This window comes from Chenopodium album, chromosome 3 (genome assembly GCF_948465745.1).
Source record: "Chenopodium album chromosome 3, dcCheAlbu1.1, whole genome shotgun sequence".
NCBI lineage: Eukaryota > Viridiplantae > Streptophyta > Magnoliopsida > Caryophyllales > Amaranthaceae > Chenopodium > Chenopodium album.
The window spans coordinates 5,288,613-5,307,351 of record NC_137836.1 but is presented as its reverse complement, the minus strand read 5'-3'; the positions used below and the strand labels follow the sequence as shown (position 1 = coordinate 5,307,351).

The 18,739-nt window shown below is 35.1% G+C and overlaps 2 protein-coding genes and 1 long non-coding RNA gene across 4 annotated transcripts; 2 read left to right on the top strand and 1 right to left on the bottom strand.

The window, feature by feature from the left end:
* Positions 1–103: 103 nt before the first annotated feature.
* LOC145623763 (uncharacterized) lies at positions 104–3,909 on the top strand. Its single transcript, XR_014110221.1, has 4 exons — positions 104–732; positions 1,296–1,351; positions 3,443–3,523; positions 3,624–3,909. It is a non-coding gene; the product is annotated as an uncharacterized LOC145623763 (long non-coding RNA).
* Positions 3,910–4,174: 265 nt separating this feature from the next.
* Positions 4,175–7,503, top strand: LOC145623760 (F-box/kelch-repeat protein At1g57790-like). Its single transcript, XM_081676626.1, has 3 exons — positions 4,175–4,427; positions 5,056–6,170; positions 7,070–7,503. The coding sequence occupies exons 1-2, from the start codon at positions 4,396–4,398 to the stop codon at positions 6,152–6,154; spliced, it is 1,131 nt and encodes a 376-aa protein (XP_081532752.1). The 5' UTR covers positions 4,175–4,395; the 3' UTR covers positions 6,155–6,170; positions 7,070–7,503.
* Positions 7,504–8,561: 1,058 nt separating this feature from the next.
* LOC145623759 (heterogeneous nuclear ribonucleoprotein Q-like) lies at positions 8,562–17,915 on the bottom strand. 2 transcript variants are annotated; one of them, XM_081676624.1, is made up of 9 exons: positions 17,744–17,915; positions 16,248–16,740; positions 16,041–16,157; positions 15,625–15,765; positions 15,329–15,517; positions 14,114–14,321; positions 13,431–13,612; positions 10,888–10,979; positions 8,562–9,127 (listed from the first exon to the last, which is right to left on the bottom strand). In XM_081676624.1, the coding sequence occupies exons 2-9, from the start codon at positions 16,704–16,706 to the stop codon at positions 8,974–8,976; spliced, it is 1,542 nt and encodes a 513-aa protein (XP_081532750.1). In that variant the 5' UTR covers positions 16,707–16,740; positions 17,744–17,915; the 3' UTR covers positions 8,562–8,973. The 2 variants fall into 2 exon arrangements, with proteins under 2 accessions (XP_081532750.1, XP_081532751.1); XM_081676625.1 differs by lacking the exon at positions 17,744–17,915 and having other exon boundaries at positions 16,248–16,763.
* Positions 17,916–18,739: the final 824 nt, after the last annotated feature.

Genomic DNA, 18,739 nt, shown 5'->3' with positions numbered 1-18,739 from the left:
AATCACATTTTCATTAAACTTGTCATAGAGTAAAAAAACAAAAGAAAAATAGTTTAACAATACAAGGTATATTAATTTCAAAAAAAAAATGTTCAAAAAAAGATCTTAAAAGAGTCGTAAGTTAGGTGTTTTTGATCCAAATTCTGAATTTGGAGGTGGCAGTGCTGGTTTTCTTTTTCTCTTGCTTTTTTCAAGTCCTCCTTTTGCTCTCTTGCTTCTTCCTTTTGTTACAGCCGTTTTAGGATCAAGTATTTGTGGTACACTTGTGCTTGTACTCGATGCTGAAGAAACATCAGTATTGCTTTGAGTGCTGTCTGCCACATCAGGAATGTTAGAAGCAGCTTCTGTACTTTCTTTCTAAGCAGCAATAGCAAGTAAGTCTTCCACCATTTTAAGACTGTTTCTGAAGCTTAATAATACAAGGTATATTAATTTCGAAAAAAAAAATGTTCAAAAAAAGATCTTAAAAGAGTCGTAAGTTAGGTGTTTTTGATCCAAATTCTGAATTTGGAGGTGGCAGTGCTGGTTTTCTTTTTCTCTTGCTTTTTTCAAGTCCTCCTTTTGCTCTCTTGCTTCTTCCTTTTGTTACAGCCGTTTTAGGATCAAGTATTTGTGGTACACTTGTGCTTGTACTCGATGCTGAAGAAACGTCAGTATTGCTTTGAGTGCTGTCTGCCACATCAGGAATGTTAGAAGCAGCTTCTGCACTTTCTTTCTGAGCAGCAATAGCAAGTAAGTCTTCCACCATTTTAAGACTGTTTCTGAAGCTTTCTTCCATAAATGCTCTTGTGTCTTCATTTTCTTGACTTTTTAAGATTAGATTGTAGTATTTCCTCATCATTGTTTGCCTCCATGGAATATATTGCTGTTTAGGATCCTGATTCTTCAACCTATCCCATGCCTCTGTTTTTGCAAACTTAGTCCATCTTTTTGAAACATACTTATCTGGTATTCTTGTTACTGAATGCAAATGTAGAATTATGATGCAATGATAACATAACCATCCAGATGCTTCAAAATTTTTGCAAGTGCACCATACAGTTTGGCTCTCATGTATATAGTTTACTTGATGTGCAGACCATGGCTTGTCTTCTAGTGTTACTTGATAAAGTAGGCATTCTTCATTACTGCCTAACATCTGAACAGTTGTTGCCATAGAGTATCCAAACTCCTCTTCAAAATCTCTAAAGAGTGATAAAGTGAAAACCTGTACATCAAAATCATGTAGGTTCATTTAAATTGCCATATATTAGGTGTAATTTATGTAGTTGTCAGTTAACTTTTTACCTGTGCAGCATGCTTTAGCATTCCAGAGAGAGGCAATGAAGTGAATGCTATTGACTTGCTACAGGTAAACTCATCATATTTCTCTGTGCTTCTCCAACGATTGGTTGTCTTCTTAAATATGGTATAAAATTCTGTCAAAGTAGTTGTTTTACTTGCTCTGAATCCTATAGCATGATTAGTGCTTTCACTCCTTTGTGACGATAAGATTCCTGCTGAAAAGAAATCTCTACTAAGGGCAGGACACCATTTGTCTTTCAACTCATACACTCTTTTGTACCAAGAGTGTTCTGTCAACTCATATTTCTGCAACATTGCCTGCCACTTTTCTTCGAATTCTTGTTCTGTCACACACATCTTTAAGCACTGGTTGAATGCAAATTTGAATTCTTTGTCTTTTTTAAGAGCTCCAAATCTGGTTATGGCATTTTGCTCCAAATGCCATATACAAAGTCTATGCCTTGTATTTGGAATCACCTGCATTGAAAATAAAGGGGTCACTTTATGCTGTTAAAAGGGTTACTTTATGCACTAAAAAGGATAACTTTATGCAGATAAAAGGGTAACTTTTATGTGAAAAGAAAAACTTTATTGTCAGATCTCAAATCTGTAAGATGTCAATATAAATCTTTTACCTCCAGAATTGCATTTGCCATTGCTTGGTCCTGGTCAGTGAATATTGAAGTTGGTTTTCTATCCTCCATAGCTTTGAAGAAGGTTTGTAATAACCACACAAATGAATCTGTTGTTTCATCCCCAATAAAAGCACATGCAAACATACAATTATGCCAGTGGTTATTTATGCCAACAAATGGAGCACATATAAGATTATATCTGTTGGTTCTGTATGTTGTATCAAAGACAAGAACATCTCCATATATCCTATAGTCTTCTAGCATCATTGAATCTCTCCAAAAGATATTGCAAATTCTTCCTTCTTTGTCAAACTTCACTCTAAAAAAGAAGTTTGGATCCTCTGATTGTTCTTGACTTAAAATGTTCACTAAAGTTTGAGCATCTCCAGCCTCAATTTGTTCCATTCTTAACCTTGAGCAGAAATTCAGGTGATCTACAACACTATGGCCTACATTCTGTTCTCCTCCAGCCTCTGTAGCCATGTAATAGTAAGTGTCCATTGTAGTTAAACCTGAAGATTTCATTGTTTTGATTGCTTCAGTTTTTTCCTTTGTCATTTTTCTTTCAGAACGATGCAAATAATGCCACTGTGGCTTTGTTAGCTCGTGGTTATGCTGAATAACATGAGACACCACCTCAAACTGTCCTTCTTTATTCACTTTTGCTCTTATGCATGCCTTGCAATTTGATCTTGTAATGGCTACTTGTCTTGGCTTTCTTGCTTTTACATTTACATCCTCTTCATCAACCATTTCAACTAACTTTGTTTTCTTCTGACCTGAATGTCTCTTTCCCTCAGCAGAACACACATAGTTTTTCTCAGTTACTATTTTTGTGTGTTGTTTGAATCTAGTTGTATGTTTTCTTATTGAAAATCCCAGTATAGCAGCATGTTTTTCATACAATTCCAAAATTTCTTCAAAAGTTTCTCTTACCACACCAACAAATGATCCTCTAAGATCTAAACCAGAAGCATCAATTGGATTTGTATCTGTTATTTAATACAAACAAATCAGATAATAACCACAGCCAGCATAAAAAAGGGTAGCATTCGTGTGAAAATAGGGTAACTTTTATGCATGAAAAAGGTAACATTTAGGCATTCAAAGGGATACTTTCTGCATACAACTTGAATTTTCAGCATACAATTTGAGTGTAACATTTGTGCATAAATAGGGTCACTTTTAAGCATGAAAAGGGTAACATTTAGACATTCAAAGGGTTACTTTTTGCATACAATCTGAGTGTAACATTTGTGCATAAATAGGGTCACTTTTAAGCATGAAAAGGGTAACATTTAGGCAATCAAAGGGTTACTTTTTGCATGCAATCTCAAAAGTTCTGCATTCAATCTGAGGGTAACATTTAGGCATAAATAGGGTCACGTTTATGCATAAAAAGGGTAACAATTATGTATTCAAAGGGTTCTTTTTAGCATACAATCTCAAAAATTTATAGAAATTACCTTCAGTTGCATTTGTTTTGGTTGTTTGTTCTGAATTTGAATCAATTGATTTATCAGGAACCACTTGATTTTCAGCATTGTGTATTGCGTCTTCTGCATTATCAATTGCTTCTGCATTGTCTGGATGGTTGAATATTGGTACGAATTCATCTCCAAAACAATAAGTTTCTTCTTCTTCTATAATCGATCGATTTAAATCGATTTCAAATTCAGTCTCAACTTGCCTCTGTTTTTGTAGCAATTCGTGAATGAGATTGCTGCATTTTGTTGTATCGAAAGTCGAATTCTCCATTGATGATCGATTTCTGCAATTTGTAAGTTTTCTCACCTTTTTTCTCCTCGATTGATGATCGAATTCTTCTATTTGTGCGTTTTCTCACCTTTTTTCTCCTTTATTGATGATCGATTTCTGCAATTTTTGCGTTTTCTAACCTTTTTTCTCCTCGATTGATGATCGTTTTTTGCAATTTTTGCGATTTCTCACTTTCTCTCTCCTCCATTGTTCTGCGTTTTCTCACTTTCTCTCTCCTCCATTGTTCTGCGTTTTTTTGATTTAGGTATAAAATTCCGTGATTTTAAATTAAGCTATTTTAAAAAAAAAAAAAAAAAAAAAAAAAAACAATAAAGAAGTTGCACGTGAGAAAAACCCGATGTACAGTAAAAATACTGTACACCGGGTACATGCAAATGGAGTTGTATTATTATTACCGAAAAGCAATACCATCTTAATATAAATTTCAAACGCAAACTTATCTTCCATAACTTCAAAAGATCAAAACTAACAATCTTCATCATATTTTAAACCCCATTTGTAGAACTTAACAATAATTATCTTAAAAATTGAAGATTTAGATAAGACTTAACCTTATTATAATTTTATTTTAACCCAAAGTTTTTATTAGACAGATTGAATTCTGGTTGCTGGGCACTTTACTACTCTTCAACCGCTCATCTAGTGTTGCTCGTTTTCTCTCTCTTATCTTCATTTTCCCCAATTTTTCTCTCTTATCATGCCATCAAACAAGAGAAGAAGAATCAAATCGTAAGTTCTCTTGATTCAATCTTATCAATTTCAATTGTATTACTGCTTAATTTCTATGTTAATTGAATTTTTTTAATTTGATTTTATGGGGTTTGAATGAATTAGGGTTTACGTTTTTGAGATTGGAGTATTTATTGATTATTGTTCATCATTTTTGAATTGGGTTTTTATAGAATTTCAAATTTGATTAACTGTTAATCAACGATCTGCAATTCGAGTCCAGAAATTTATGTGGGTGTGAGTAATTCAATTGTGTGTAAACCGTGTTCATTGATCTGTTTCAATTGTAAATTATTCATGAGAAATGAAATTGGGGTTGTGGGTTGATTGATTTTGCTGATCATTTATGAAGTGTGATAAATTTACTGGATTTTTGCATAATCATCTAGGGTTTAAAAATGGGATGTAGAAGATGAATACATTCGAATTGAGTTGTTGCATTTTGGCTTTTTATCCTATTTCAGATGTTTAGCAGTCTGGTTTCCAATGGATTTGGTAGAAAGAGGATTAATCAAAGAGGTTTTATCTAATGATTCATTTTTGGGTTTATCTTATAAGGAATGTCATTTTTTTGTGATGCATTGATATTTTAAGAATCAGGAGCTCAATGATTATATGTTCTGGATAGGTTGTCCGCGGCTATTAGAGATGACAGGAAGACTTCTGTTGAGGTGAAGCAAGACACACAGGAGCTGCCTTCTTGGTCTGATCTTCCTGCTGAACTTTTAGAGCTGATTCTCTGTCATTTGACCCTTAGGGAGAACATCCGTTTTTCTGCTGTTTGCAAGAGATGGCACTCGATTGCTGTTTCTGTGCGCCTAGTGAACCAGCCTCCCTGGATTATGTATTTTCCGAAATTTGGGGATCTTTATGAATTTTATGACCCTCTCAGCCGCAAGACTTATTCTATTGAATTAGCAGAGTTGAGTGGATCAAGAGTCTGTTACACAAAAGGTGGTTGGCTACTGTTATACAGACCCAGAACTCATCGCCTATTCTTTTTTAACCCCTTCTCCCGGGAGTTGATTAAGTTGCCTAGATTTGAAATCACTTGCCAAATAGTTGCTTTCTCTTGTGACCCAACATCTCCGAGCTGTGTTGTGTTTACAGTGAAGCATGTTAGCCCTACAGTTGTTGCTATTAGTACTTGTTATCCGGGGGCAACAGAATGGACAACTGCCAATTACCAAAATCGCCTGCCTTTTGTCAGTAGTATATGGAACAAATTGGTTTTCTCTGATGGGAAATTTTATTGTCTTAGCCTAACTGGATGGCTTGGGGTTTTCGATCCAAAAGAGCTTACTTGGAATGTTCTGGTGGTGCCTCCTCCAAGATGTCCAGAAAACTTTTTCACAAAAAACTGGTGGAAAGGTAAATTTCTGGCAGAACATAATGGAGACATTTTGGTGATATACACCTGTTGTAGTGATTACCCAATTATATTCAAACTTGATCAGACAAACATGGTATGGGAAGAAGTAAAAACCTTAGATGGGATTACTCTCTTTGCAAGCTTTCTTTCATCGCATTCAAGAACAGATCTTCCTGGAATAATGAGGAATAGTGTTTATTTTTCTAAAGTTCGTTTCTATGGAAAACGATGCATATCATATTCCCTGAAGGACTGTAGATACTATCCTCGCAAGCAATTTCATGACTGGGGAGAGCAGGATCCATTTGAGAGCATTTGGATTGATCCGCCCCAGGACCTCTCTATTTTCATGTGATCGTTTAACAAATTCTGTGAGTTTTTACTTTAATACTTGTCGTCACCTTGCATTATTTTGTTCATTTTAGTAGTTTTTGTTGCTTTGAACTTAGAGTAGATATTCAACTACGACAGTCTTTTTGTTTCCCCATTTTAATTCTTGAGTATATGTTGTTATACCCTGCACGCCATGAAAGCTTGGTGCCAGAGTGGTTTTAATAAACTCTTTTTATTGTTTCTCTGAGTTCTGCCTACATAACCCATACTTGCAACTAGTGTCACTCAGTAATTATGATCCTCTGTGCACCATTCGGATGCTAATGCTCTTTCAAATTAGAAAATTCTTTAGTAATTGTAATTTGCTGATCTTGGTTTGATTTAGCCCAGTTGTGATTTTGTAATTTACTTTTGCAAAGTATTAAAGCATCGCTCTTGCAGTCTTGCTGAAAGTAACCTGGTCACACTATTAGTTATGTGTGCTAATCTCTGGTTTTTGCATAACTGGGCTGTCTTGTCACATATTTCTTCTCAGTTATCAACTCAAATCATTGGAAATCTACAGTCCTCTTTTACTGTTTTATTTTATCTGCTGTTTATAGAAATGGGAGTTCTTTCAAAACCAAATTTGAATGTATTAAGATACAAGTATTTCATTCTTACTTCTGTTATTCTATACTGCAAACCTGGCTAGCAAAGAGCCAGTTGGGCGTGACAATATGTTAGCTATACCAGTTAATTTTATTTTTCACTGGGTCACAATAAACTTTAAATATCCTCAGATCTCTGTTGTAGTAAATTGGTAATGAAGATGTTTGCTCATATAACCATGAACTTTGTGAAGAGATTGGTCTCCTGGCCCCTCCCACCGTGCAGGAGAAAAAGAGGTTAGGGGAAAAAAACTTATCTGACAATGATCCATCTGGCTTTTCTGCAGGTAAATTATGTTTCAGTTATTTCTGAAAATTTTGCGTTGCTCCTAATGCCATGTTCCTCGATGATAATAAGGAGCAACTGTAAGAGAATTCAGAGCCCCTAAATCTGAATAAAGGAGTTTTGGACAACGCTTGTAGCAGTAGATGTTTTTTTTAACAGTGGATAGTTTTTTGTGAAATCAGTGTTTTAGAAGAAGAATATTAGAGACATTAGCAAAGGTCACATGTTGTGTTAAAATTGAGAGATTGCACCCTTCATATGGTGTCTGTATTATTTGTTTAGAGGACTGATACATGTTTTTTTTTTTTTTAAATTAGTCGACTAGAAGCATAGTGGTGCCGACCAAGTCTGTAGTCTCATTGTTTGGCAACTCTTGCTAGATCATACCTTAATAAATATATTGTGCTATAATACAGAATTCTTCATTTTTTCTGAGCCACAACTTTGTCATTTCAAAGTTGATGTCAGCTAACTTAGTTGCAACTTGCAAGAAACTATGCTATAGTCTTCTTGTGATTGGCCATTCATTTCTTGTTGTGCAAAAATCTTGAGTGCTTGGAGATCCTTGAGACTGCAGTAACATAAGCACACACATTATCAAAAAAGAGGTGAAGAACAGAGGGAAGACATCTTCCCAAATTCACCGAAACTTACCAGTTAATCACGGAAGCTTAAAATCATAGCCCCGATTCACCAGGAGGCCGTTGTAATCAAACTATCTGTTTGCTTCTAATCCTGTGGCAGATCAGTACATGATAACTGCGCATGGTGAAGACTCAGAAGAACATATTAAGGCTGTACGTCATGTAATGTTGATGCCTCTATTTCTTTCTTAGCTTCTTCAATTATTATGCTTGTTCTCTATGTTGTTTTTCCGACTGTATGACTTTTGTTTCAGTGATTCAATCCCTTTATTTCGAAATTAAAGGGGTTTTTTTTTTTTTTGGACGAGGGAAATTATAGTTATGCTTTTCTTCCTGAAGCCGTTTTTACATATATAATTATACTATCACTTTTTCTTATGTATGGAACACTCCACTATAAGTTAGCCTCCACCACTTTTTCGCAACTAAAAGTTTATGCTAGTTTATTTTTGTTTGGAACTTTTACAAGGTTACGGGAAAAAAATTCAAACTCAGTTTAATAACCTGGCAAGTAAATGATTAATGTGGCAAGCTAAAATAAGTATGACACTCGGTAGTACAATTTTAGAACAACGGTCTCCAATCCAATTGACATATATACTTCCTCTATTGTTTTTTAGTACTTACAACATTTCCTAAAATAGATGTATTATAATAACTATAATTTGAAGGGTTATTTAGTAGAAAGTGGTACTATTGCTCTTATTTAAAGCTTATAAGCCATTTAATTATACTCTTAACAATCCACTTTTTAAATACCGTGAAAAAGTGATTAAAAACGAATTAAGTATATTAACATTCTAAACCCAATTCCACAGCTTATTTGTGTAATTGTGTTCATTTATTCGCTCAGAAACTGGAAAGAAAGTATTTATAGTTTTGTAGAACTGTTAGAAATCCTACATAATTCATCCATTGTCGAAAGACTTTTCAATGGTAATAACCACGAGAAATAATTACACAAGCATTGAGCGCAAGGGTCAATGCAAGAATCCACCTACCTTCAAATCCTTGCCCAGCCCCAAAAGATCATCACCTAAGACTTCGTGAGTATACATTACCATTTGTGAACCAAGCCAGCTACAACTAGACATGACATTAAATTAATAGACAAATCCACAAGATAATACAGGTTGATTTAATTTGTAGAGTACATAATTCCTGCAATCCTAACCATAAATTAAATTTGTTACAACTGTCAAAAACGAATATTCCAGTCACACCATCCAGATAGAGAGTGGAAGGCCTCAGCGGCTTAGCCTCAATAAGGGTTGTAACGACTCCGTCCCCGACCACCGCCGTTATAACCACCCCTCTTTCCTCCACTAGAAGAGCCACCCCTACCACCACCACCACTTCTACCGCCTCGATGTTGCTGTGGAGGGGGAGTCTGTGGATGCACTCCAGGTTGTTGCCTACAGCGATAGAACAAGGCATTTTACATGTCAAGAGAAAAAACACACATCTCAGAGCAAAGAGGAACAAGGAACAAAAAGTCATGTTGATCCTTCTAAAAGTAATGAAACGAATTGCAATATTAGATTTAACAAATGATATTACTATGAAGTTCAACCTGGAAAGATATGCAAGGGGATAAAGGTCAAATGCTGATTTCACCTCTAAAAACTTACGACAGGAATAGTTTTGTGTCAATTGATTCACATTAAAATTCAACGCAAAAAGACATGCCCATGCACACACACAAGAAGGAGAGAGATTATAATGGCTCTAGACTCTCGTGACTCTACAAAAATTCCATACCGGTGTCAACAACTGGAGTTCAATTTAAGTTGTGTGTCTTGAAACTATATCCGGCTATATGCCATGAGTTGTAACACATCAAATTATAAAGTTTTCTCTAATACCATACTACTCATGTCGCACAATTAATTTGCCCATACCTATTTTGAGCATGGCACATCAAAAGCAATATCTCCAGTCACATCATTGTATGATTTCAAAGACAAACCATTAATCATTTTCAGATTAAAGGGCATCTTATATTTTGCACAAGTAATTTAAAGAAAATTTGGTTGAGCATAGAACCTCCATGTTATTTAGAAAGCCATGCCTTGTTGTTTTGAAGGCTTATATTTCTAATCCACCAGAACCCTCCAATTCTATAACTTGTTTATTTACATCGAGCAGCTCCACCAAAAGACAATGGTGATTGCATCAAGCTCAAACATTAAGAAGACAAAGGTCCCAACAATCCCAAAGTTCACTCTTACTATAGAGCCTTAATATAATCACAAAAGGCAATGTTCCATTGTTTGCCAAACTTCTAAGTATTTTCTTCAATATGGGCCACAAAAATAAGCTCCTAGATACCTAATAATTTGTGCCTCCAGAATCCAGTTACATAGTACGCATTGTCTTCTTCCACAACACTGTTTCTACAATGCATAACTAGACAAATCATCGGAAGCTCGTGGATAAAAGTTCTCTTTTACATTTTTTTTACTGTTTTTTTTTTTTTTTTGGCTAGTAGATGATACATGGACTTGAAAGATTGTATCAGCATGGAGCACAATCAAATTTCAAAAAAGTCAAATAACTTTCTGAACAGCAGTTTTCAAAAAAGGCACCAACAAAATGAAATCGTTTTTAATGTTGAAGAAAGTACTCCATAAGAATGGCTATTATATCCTTCCCTGCCTCTAAATACCATTGTCTTGCATAGAAAAACTTGAGAGCTCCTAAAGGTATTAAGTATTACATAAAGACGAGATTTTGAATTGACCAACCTCTCAAGCCAAGCAAAGACCTACAAGGAACTATATGGATGGAGTGCTGCAGTCACACTTGCACACCTCTGAATCTATATACAGGAGTACTGCTAGTCAACCGGCACTAAGTTTTAAAGCTCTAGACAATACAGGCACATATCCTTAGCAAAATCTAGTAGTCCGCACAAAATATACACCATTTCTATGACATTTCTTTCCAGAATGGGAGATTGCCATTTGAAGCATCGGAAAGAAGGAATATGGATAAGAGAGAGCAGTAATTGTTTAGCAACAACAATGATAAAGCAGCAATGTCCTTTCTTTTATCCCAGTAAATTAAGAGAAGTGAGCAGGGGAGAGAATTAACATCCCAAAACTAAGACGATGAAAGGGTAAAAAGTAGAAACTAAAAATAAAAAAATCATAAATCAACAGTAGTAACTTACAGTACATATCCAATCCTTCCATCTGGTAGAAGCATCGGCATCATTGCCATACCAGCAGGACCTGAACCTCTCCCGCCGCCATAAAGTAGTGGCTGAAAAAAACAATAATAAACGTCAGAATTCAACCAGAACAACATGGCACAGGGAACAGACTGGTACATCAAACTTTAAAAAAATTATAAAAAAAGTAACAATAAAAATATCACTCCTCATTTTGGTTAATGCTTCAATTATGATCATTTATGCAAGACAGACAGAAAAACAGATGCAAAATTAAAACCTCAGTTATTCAGCATCAGAAAACCTTCTCAGAACTATTAAACAACAACAGCAATTAAACCTCAGCCCCAAAATGAGTTGGGGTCAGCTAACTTGTATGGTCATAAGGAACCGTCCAAAAAAAGGTGTAGACAACATTAAAGCTACTGGAACTATTACCCACATCCAATCCATATAAACTCCCTCGATTAGAATAAGGCAATATTTTCTGATTACCTATCGTAAAAGGTACTTTAACAAAGCACATGAAAAAGAAAAAAACAAAACAAAACAAATGAGCCCAAATCCTCCCAAGGCAATGCATTTATCCAAATACAATCCATATAATACTCTCTCAATTAGGATAAGAAAATATTTTCTGATCACCTATCATAAAAGGTACTTCCCCCGTCCCTTATTTACATGCCTATTACTTATTTTTCACGGGAATTAAGGAGCTTAGAAATTCCTTAAAACCCATGATTGGGAAGTACAAATGTGCATGTGGGGTTAGAGAGAGAGAGAAAATGTAGTTGGTAATTATTGAAGAGATAGAGAGAGAAAGTGTTGGAAAATGATGTCAAAAGTACAAACATATAAAAGAAAATTGATGACAACTCATCAAAAAGAGGGAATATAGTTAAAAAGTACATTCTTTAAATAGAAATAGGCATGTAATTTTGAAACCCCCAAAAAGGAAAGTAGGCATGTAAATAAGGGACGGAGGGAGTACTTAACAAAGCACGTTAAAAAAAAATAAAAAAAATAAATAAATAAAAAGAGCTTGAACCCTCCCATGGTAATGCATAGACTTTAAGCTTCCAACATTTTTCTAGGAGAATTGCAGTGTTCTCCCTCACTTGGAAAAAAAAAACAGAATCAAAAGTCATAACTTATAAAAATAAAAACTCAAGGATCCCTCAGCTCATTTAGATCACATATAAATTGTAGATACTAAAATCATTTTTTTTTTTTAAAATGCAGGGTTCATAAACTGTAAATGTTCAAAAAGATTAAAATGGAAAATAGCTGTAGATATTCAAATCTAAAAATTGTCTAATGTGCTCAGGTCATCTCTTTGAATGCACCTTGCCTACATTTTTAAAAAGCACTCTACCACAGTCATCTAGTGCCTAAGGCACGCCTTAGACACGCTCTTCCATATACTGTTCACTGTTTTGAGTTAAAATAGATAAATATTTGCAGATATGCAAGTCTAAAAAGCTCCCTCTATTCCTTTTTGTAGCTCCTGCTAATTTTATTCAATGTTCCTTTTTGTCTCAGTATGCAATATTTCCGTTGATGTCCTACAATTCCCACTTTAGCCCTTAATCTTTCCCTTGTCATTATTACACTATTGAAAATCCTATCATACGCTCACTTCTCCCAAACTAACCAATTAAACCCCAATCCCCCCCCCCCCTCCTTCTCTGTAGTCTCTCAATCTTGACCTTCACCAGCCAACAACGCATAAAACCCCAATGTCACAACCCAAGATCAGTCCATCTTCCAGATACAACTCACTACAATATAAACTCCAGCCTCATATGCCTCTACCTTGTGGTCAGCCCCCTCTCTTTGTGTCTCCCTTGTCTAATTACGACAACACCACCGTCTCCAATCTTGAATGCCACACTAGTTCCAAACAGTTCACTCATGTCCACATGTTTTAATCTTTCAAAAAGTTTAAATTGTGGTGTTGTGGGTTTTGGTGTTGTTAAGTTCTTGGGGGAGTCGAATAAATACTGAGGGGAGGAGTAATAACTACTTGTATTAAACTAGCAAAAAACCCCAAATTAGCAATCCTGGGAGCTCTTTTTAAATATGAAGGCTCCAATAGCCTGTGGCTTTTGAGACCCTTTACATGACAAGAAACACAAGACTGCCAAGGGAACAAAATCTATTAGTTTGGGTGATGAGAACTGAAGCAGAATGATCCCACAGCTATAACTTATTAACTTCATCAAAATCTTAACTGAATAGAAAAATAAAGAAATTAACATCATTTTAAAAAATTATAATAAGGTTGCCGAAATTTTTTTATGAAGGGTGAACCAAATATGCTTTACAGTCACAATAGTTTCCATGGCATGCATCTCCTAAGTTATAACTCACTGTAAACAAGTAACAATCATTGGTCCATTTTACAAACTCAAATCACTACTACAAATAATTGACATAACAGAAAGTCAGAAACCACATCAGACACCACCATAATGGCCTTTAAAGAAGATAATATAGAATGAAGTCAATTTTTCTCCTCACAATTTAAAATAAATTCTTACTTGAGTTAGGCCTGGAGTCACTGGAGCTCCATATCCTGCACCAACCGCACCATATCCCCCACCAAACATGCCATAGCCAACACGAGGCCCGTAATTAGGAAGTAAAGCTGATCTCTGATGATTGGACCCTGATGATGATTTGTCAGCCTGTGGCTTTGCCAAAGAGCAATCTAGAACTTGACCTGTGACCCCCAAAATGAAACCAAAGCCCGAGCAATTAGCAGCATGCATCAGAGGATATAGAATCTAAGGCCTTGTTTGATTCACCTTAATTTTGCTGAACTGAAATTGTTTTTACTGAAATGAACTTGTTTTTACTGAACTGAACTTATTTTTACTGAACTGAACTTAATTTTACTGAACTGAAATTATTTTTACTGAACTTAAATTATTTTTACTGATTTTCTATTATAATTCTACTTTAAGAAAATTGAATTTTACTGAACTGAAATTATTTTTACTGATTTTCTATTATAATTCTACTTTAAGAAAATTGAATTTTACTGAACTGAAATAATTTTACTAAACTGAAATTATTTTTACTGAAGTGAAATTAATTTTACTGAACTGAACTTATTTTTACTGAACTGAAATTATTTTTACTTAATATTATTTTTTTAAGGTGAAGAGAACAGGGCCTAAGAGAAACAATCAGGACCAAACAAGCGAACCAACAAAATTACCTTCAAGTTCATATCTACCAGTGTTCTTCAAAGATTTCAAAGCACTTGACCTTTCTTCAAAATGCACAAAGCCAAATCTGCTGTTCTCTTGCCCAGCTTTTGCAGGTGGCAAAACAACTTTGGTAATTTTCCCATGTCGCCCAAACAAATCCTTTAACATATCTTGCGTGACATCTTTGGGCAGGTTCTTGACATAGACAGCCTTAACCTATCAATTTTACCCACATGAAATTCAATTACTTACACCATACACTTCACACCATGAACCAGATTCAAATCAACAGTTACGAAAGCTACAAATGATCAATCAGTCATTTAACACATAAAAATACTTGTATAACATTAGAGACTCAATGGCGTACTTAAGTGATGAGTTTATCCAGACTCCAAAGACATCTTTCCTACAAGCCAAAAGTTTTTAATTTATGGTTTAAGTGGTGGCTCATAACTTCACAAGTCATGAAGCATGTCACAAAACATAGAAAACAACATATATAACAATCAGTAAAGAGACTAAGCAGTAATGACTACACTCAACGTAGTGCAATCATGTTGCCAGGCAAATAAAAAGTACACCTACATAGGAAAGCAAGCATTCTCAAGCCAATAATTAGATTGATTTATCATTGTATTAGCAATTTTTTAATATCACCATTATCTGATTTAACCACACAAGATGTTGATATAGCACAGTATATAGCACAGTATACCTCAACCAGTTGATGCAATTAATAAAGTACATAGGCTGCATCTTTAATATGTAAATCCAACTCATACACAGAGCGTTAAAAGGCAGGCAGCACAAATATGCAATGGTGATCCAAGAGCCTATAAGAATCCATGATTGTCACGTATATAAACAAGATTCACAAAGCACAAGACCTGACAAAATACACTGCCAAAGGTATAAAATTAATGCACCTTAAGACAACCTAAAGGCTATCATCCACAAAGCTTTGTGCCTTGGTACCTTGAGACACATTTTATCATATATAAATCTTCCCTCTATCCATACATTAAGTAAGTAATTGAAAAGGCACAAGACAACAAAATCCTAGTTACTTTTGACAGTAAAATGCTAGAAGAAATCAAGTGCTGTAATTAGGCATTCCAGAAATTATTTGCAGGCCTCTTAAAATTACTAATTTGAACAACAAAAAACAATGACACAGATAATTCAACACTTGTGCAGGAAAAATAAACAGAGTAAGATACCTCAGACACTCCAGAAGATTCTGCATTTGATCCGCTCTTAGGACTAGGGTCAGCCCAACTGACTGTAGGAGACTTATCACCCAGCCTGAAATCAGCTTTAGACATCTTTTGTCTTGCATAGTCAGCACAAGCATGATTATAGTACTCAATGAATGCAAATCCACGGTTACGACTGGAATTTTGTAGGTCCTGCAATTACATCAGATAACCACATTAACAAGAAGAGTATCAGTAGAAAATGCCCAAATTATAAAGAAAAGTAAGATATACAGGATGCAAAGGAGATGCATTAAAACCTTCAGGAGTTCAATAGCAATCACCCCAGGCCCAAACTCTGAAACCGCATTCCTTAAGTCTTCTTCGCCCAAAGTTTTAGGAATATTACCAATAAAGAGCTTATGCTTAGCTTGTGATGAGGAACATCTTACTTTCTTGCCCTGAAAAGATATACAAATAAGTCAACCTACTATAAAAGTGATAAAGCCTCTGTCTGTCTTGCAAATTTACAATTATCCCCTTTCCAATATATTAATGAGGCCTTCTGAAATGCACCATTACTGTTCTAAAATTAATCAGCACGTATAACTAATTTGCATTAGCAGTTTAGTAGAGACATATATTTAATCATATTAGATGCATACAAGTACTCATTAGGTGTATTCTAGATGAGAGCCTTCTTACAAGTATAACGAAGAAAGCAATCCAAGGTTACCTTCAGTTCAGTGCCATTCAATTTCTCCATAGCTTTAGAGGCCATCTCCTTTGTCCTGAACATCACAAAAGCATATCCTTTGTTTTCACCTGGCTCTTTGCCTTTCATTATCCTGACCTGTAGTCACAAACAAACATAATCATAAATGTGTCGGCATTTTACATCTAAACCAGAGTAGAGGAAACTAAAACTAAAACAAAAACATACCTCCACGACTTCTCCTATAGATTCACAAAAGCCCCTCAAATCTTCTTCGGTAGCATCTTGAGGTATATTACCAACATAAACTTCTGAACCATGAGGAGGAAGTGCAAGGAGCTCAGCATGCTTTTTTTTGTCATCCCCTTCCTCCATATCAATATCAGCATCACCCGCTTTTTCAGTACCATCAGCCTCCTCCTCCTCCTCTTCTTCTTCTTCTACTTCTTCCTCTTCCTCCTCTATCTCTTCCACCTCCTCTTCTACCTCCTCCTCTTCTTCGACCTCTTCCTCCACTTCTTCTTCCACTTCTTCGTACTCAACCTCTTCCTCTAATGTTTCTTCAGGATCATTTTCCCCATCCAAATCTACCTTCTCCTCATTTTCAATCTCCTTTTCTGGTTCACTGGCCTTCTCATTTGTATCTGGGACTGTAGCTGCTGCTGCAGCGGCTCTTGTCCTCGGCATCTTGTATATCTAATCTGGAAGGCTTGCTAAATTGCTGTGGAGGAAGCACAGAAGCCAGGTGCAACCCAAAAAAGAAAGAAGAAAATGGTAGAAAGGAGGAGCAATCGAAAGGCCAAAAGGAGTTGCACGGTAAGAATCTCAAATGAATCTGTGCCATGATTTACGGCACCAAGGAGTTTGAAAACTGAATGAAAAATAGAACTAACAGAAACAGGCAAGAAAGAAAACTGAATGACAAAGAAGAGGATGAGGCGATGCTCAACAGGTTCAAACAATGAATTTTTATCCGATAATTAGATAGGGACTTCCGCCCAGACAAGCAAAAGGCAAGTTTTTAAGTTTACATCTAGCGATTATAACAATGGAAACAGATCAAGAGAAACAAGAAAAAAAATATAGTAAATAATGAGAAATCGGTATCAAGGTAGCTTTATAGCTAAAAAAATCGCAACATTAATTCGATGCTTGGGCGCAATAAGAATCGACTGCCCAGATTTGATAAGCCGAACACTGGAATTATATTCAAATGTCATTTGTTAGAGCTTATGTATAGGATTCTTAATTCAACTCAAATTTTACAACAACCTAATCCCCAAAACTCCATTCAACCTAAATCTTTGAAACCCTAATCAATAATAGTGAGGGTACGGCAAACGTTTCGTCACAATTGGAGAACATAACCCCTGGTAAATTTCAACAGACATTCAAAATCAACAATAATAAACACTCATTACACACAAATCATGCATTCAAATTTGGGATCCAATTTTCCCACAAAATAAAAATATCAATTTCATTGTTTCGTCCTAACATTAAACAATTTAAGGGTTCTGCAGCACAATATCAACTAAATTTGACTCAAATTCTTGCCACTTAAGAAAACGAATAACAAAAATCTAACCTTTAGAAGAAATAAATTATACCCAATAGTTCAAAAATCAATCCACCTTAGAAGAACCCTAAACTGAATTAAATTAACCATTAACCCTAGATTGTGAAATTGATATTCGAAGATTAAACAAAAGAAACATCTTTACCTCAAAAGCTGCTTCAATGGAGGAGAGAGAAAGCTGAGAAGCTGCTTCAACAGAATGGTAGATTCAAATTTCAAGAACAAAACGAAGAGAAACTTTCTTTCGTTCTTTCGTGTTTTGTGTGTTGTAGCGGCTGCTCAACAAACTAGTTAACAGGCTGTTTACACAAAGCTATTCTAAGGCAGCCCAAATTCAAGTGTCCGCACGGATATTTGAGCGCAAATTTTTACTTGGTCTCGATATTTACTAAATTGAGCTGAGATAATTGGTATTGAACTAAATTGAAGTGAAACTGAACTAATTAGAGCTGAATTGAAATTAAGAGTTAAATTAATTTCAGTTCAGTTAAAATAAATTCTGTATACCAAAAATAATTTCAGTTAAGTAAAAATCAGTAAAATTAAAGAAGAAATATGATAGAAAATCAGTAAAAAATAATTTCAATTCAGCAAAATTAATTTCAGTTCAGTAAAATTAATTTCAATTCGGCAAAAATAATTTCAGTTCAATAAAAATAATGTCAGTTCAACTAAAATAAGGTGAAGTGAATAGGGCTTTATTCTTACAAAATTAAATGTTCATTTTCATAATATCAAATGTTCAATCGTATAATATTATTTTCATTTTCATACTATAAGAGGTTCATTCTTATAATATTAATGTTTACAATTTAATATAAAAAATATAAACATTTTCTTGCTATAGGATATTTATTCTTATAAAATTAAATGTCCATCTTCGTACTATCATGTTCATTCTTATAATATATGTTCACCAAATTTTTGTCATCTTCTCCCTCCAAATCCACCACCATTTTTTCTCTCCAAACCTTCAAATTCATCCTAAAATGGCGGTAGCACTACGAGCCACTTCCTCCACCATATCATGAGCAGTCACCTCTAAAACTCGCCCATTGATGGGCAGAGCTTGGTGGTCGTCGTCGACGTGGTAGGGTCATGTGGATCCGACAACTTAAGACCATATTCTTTGTGTACACCG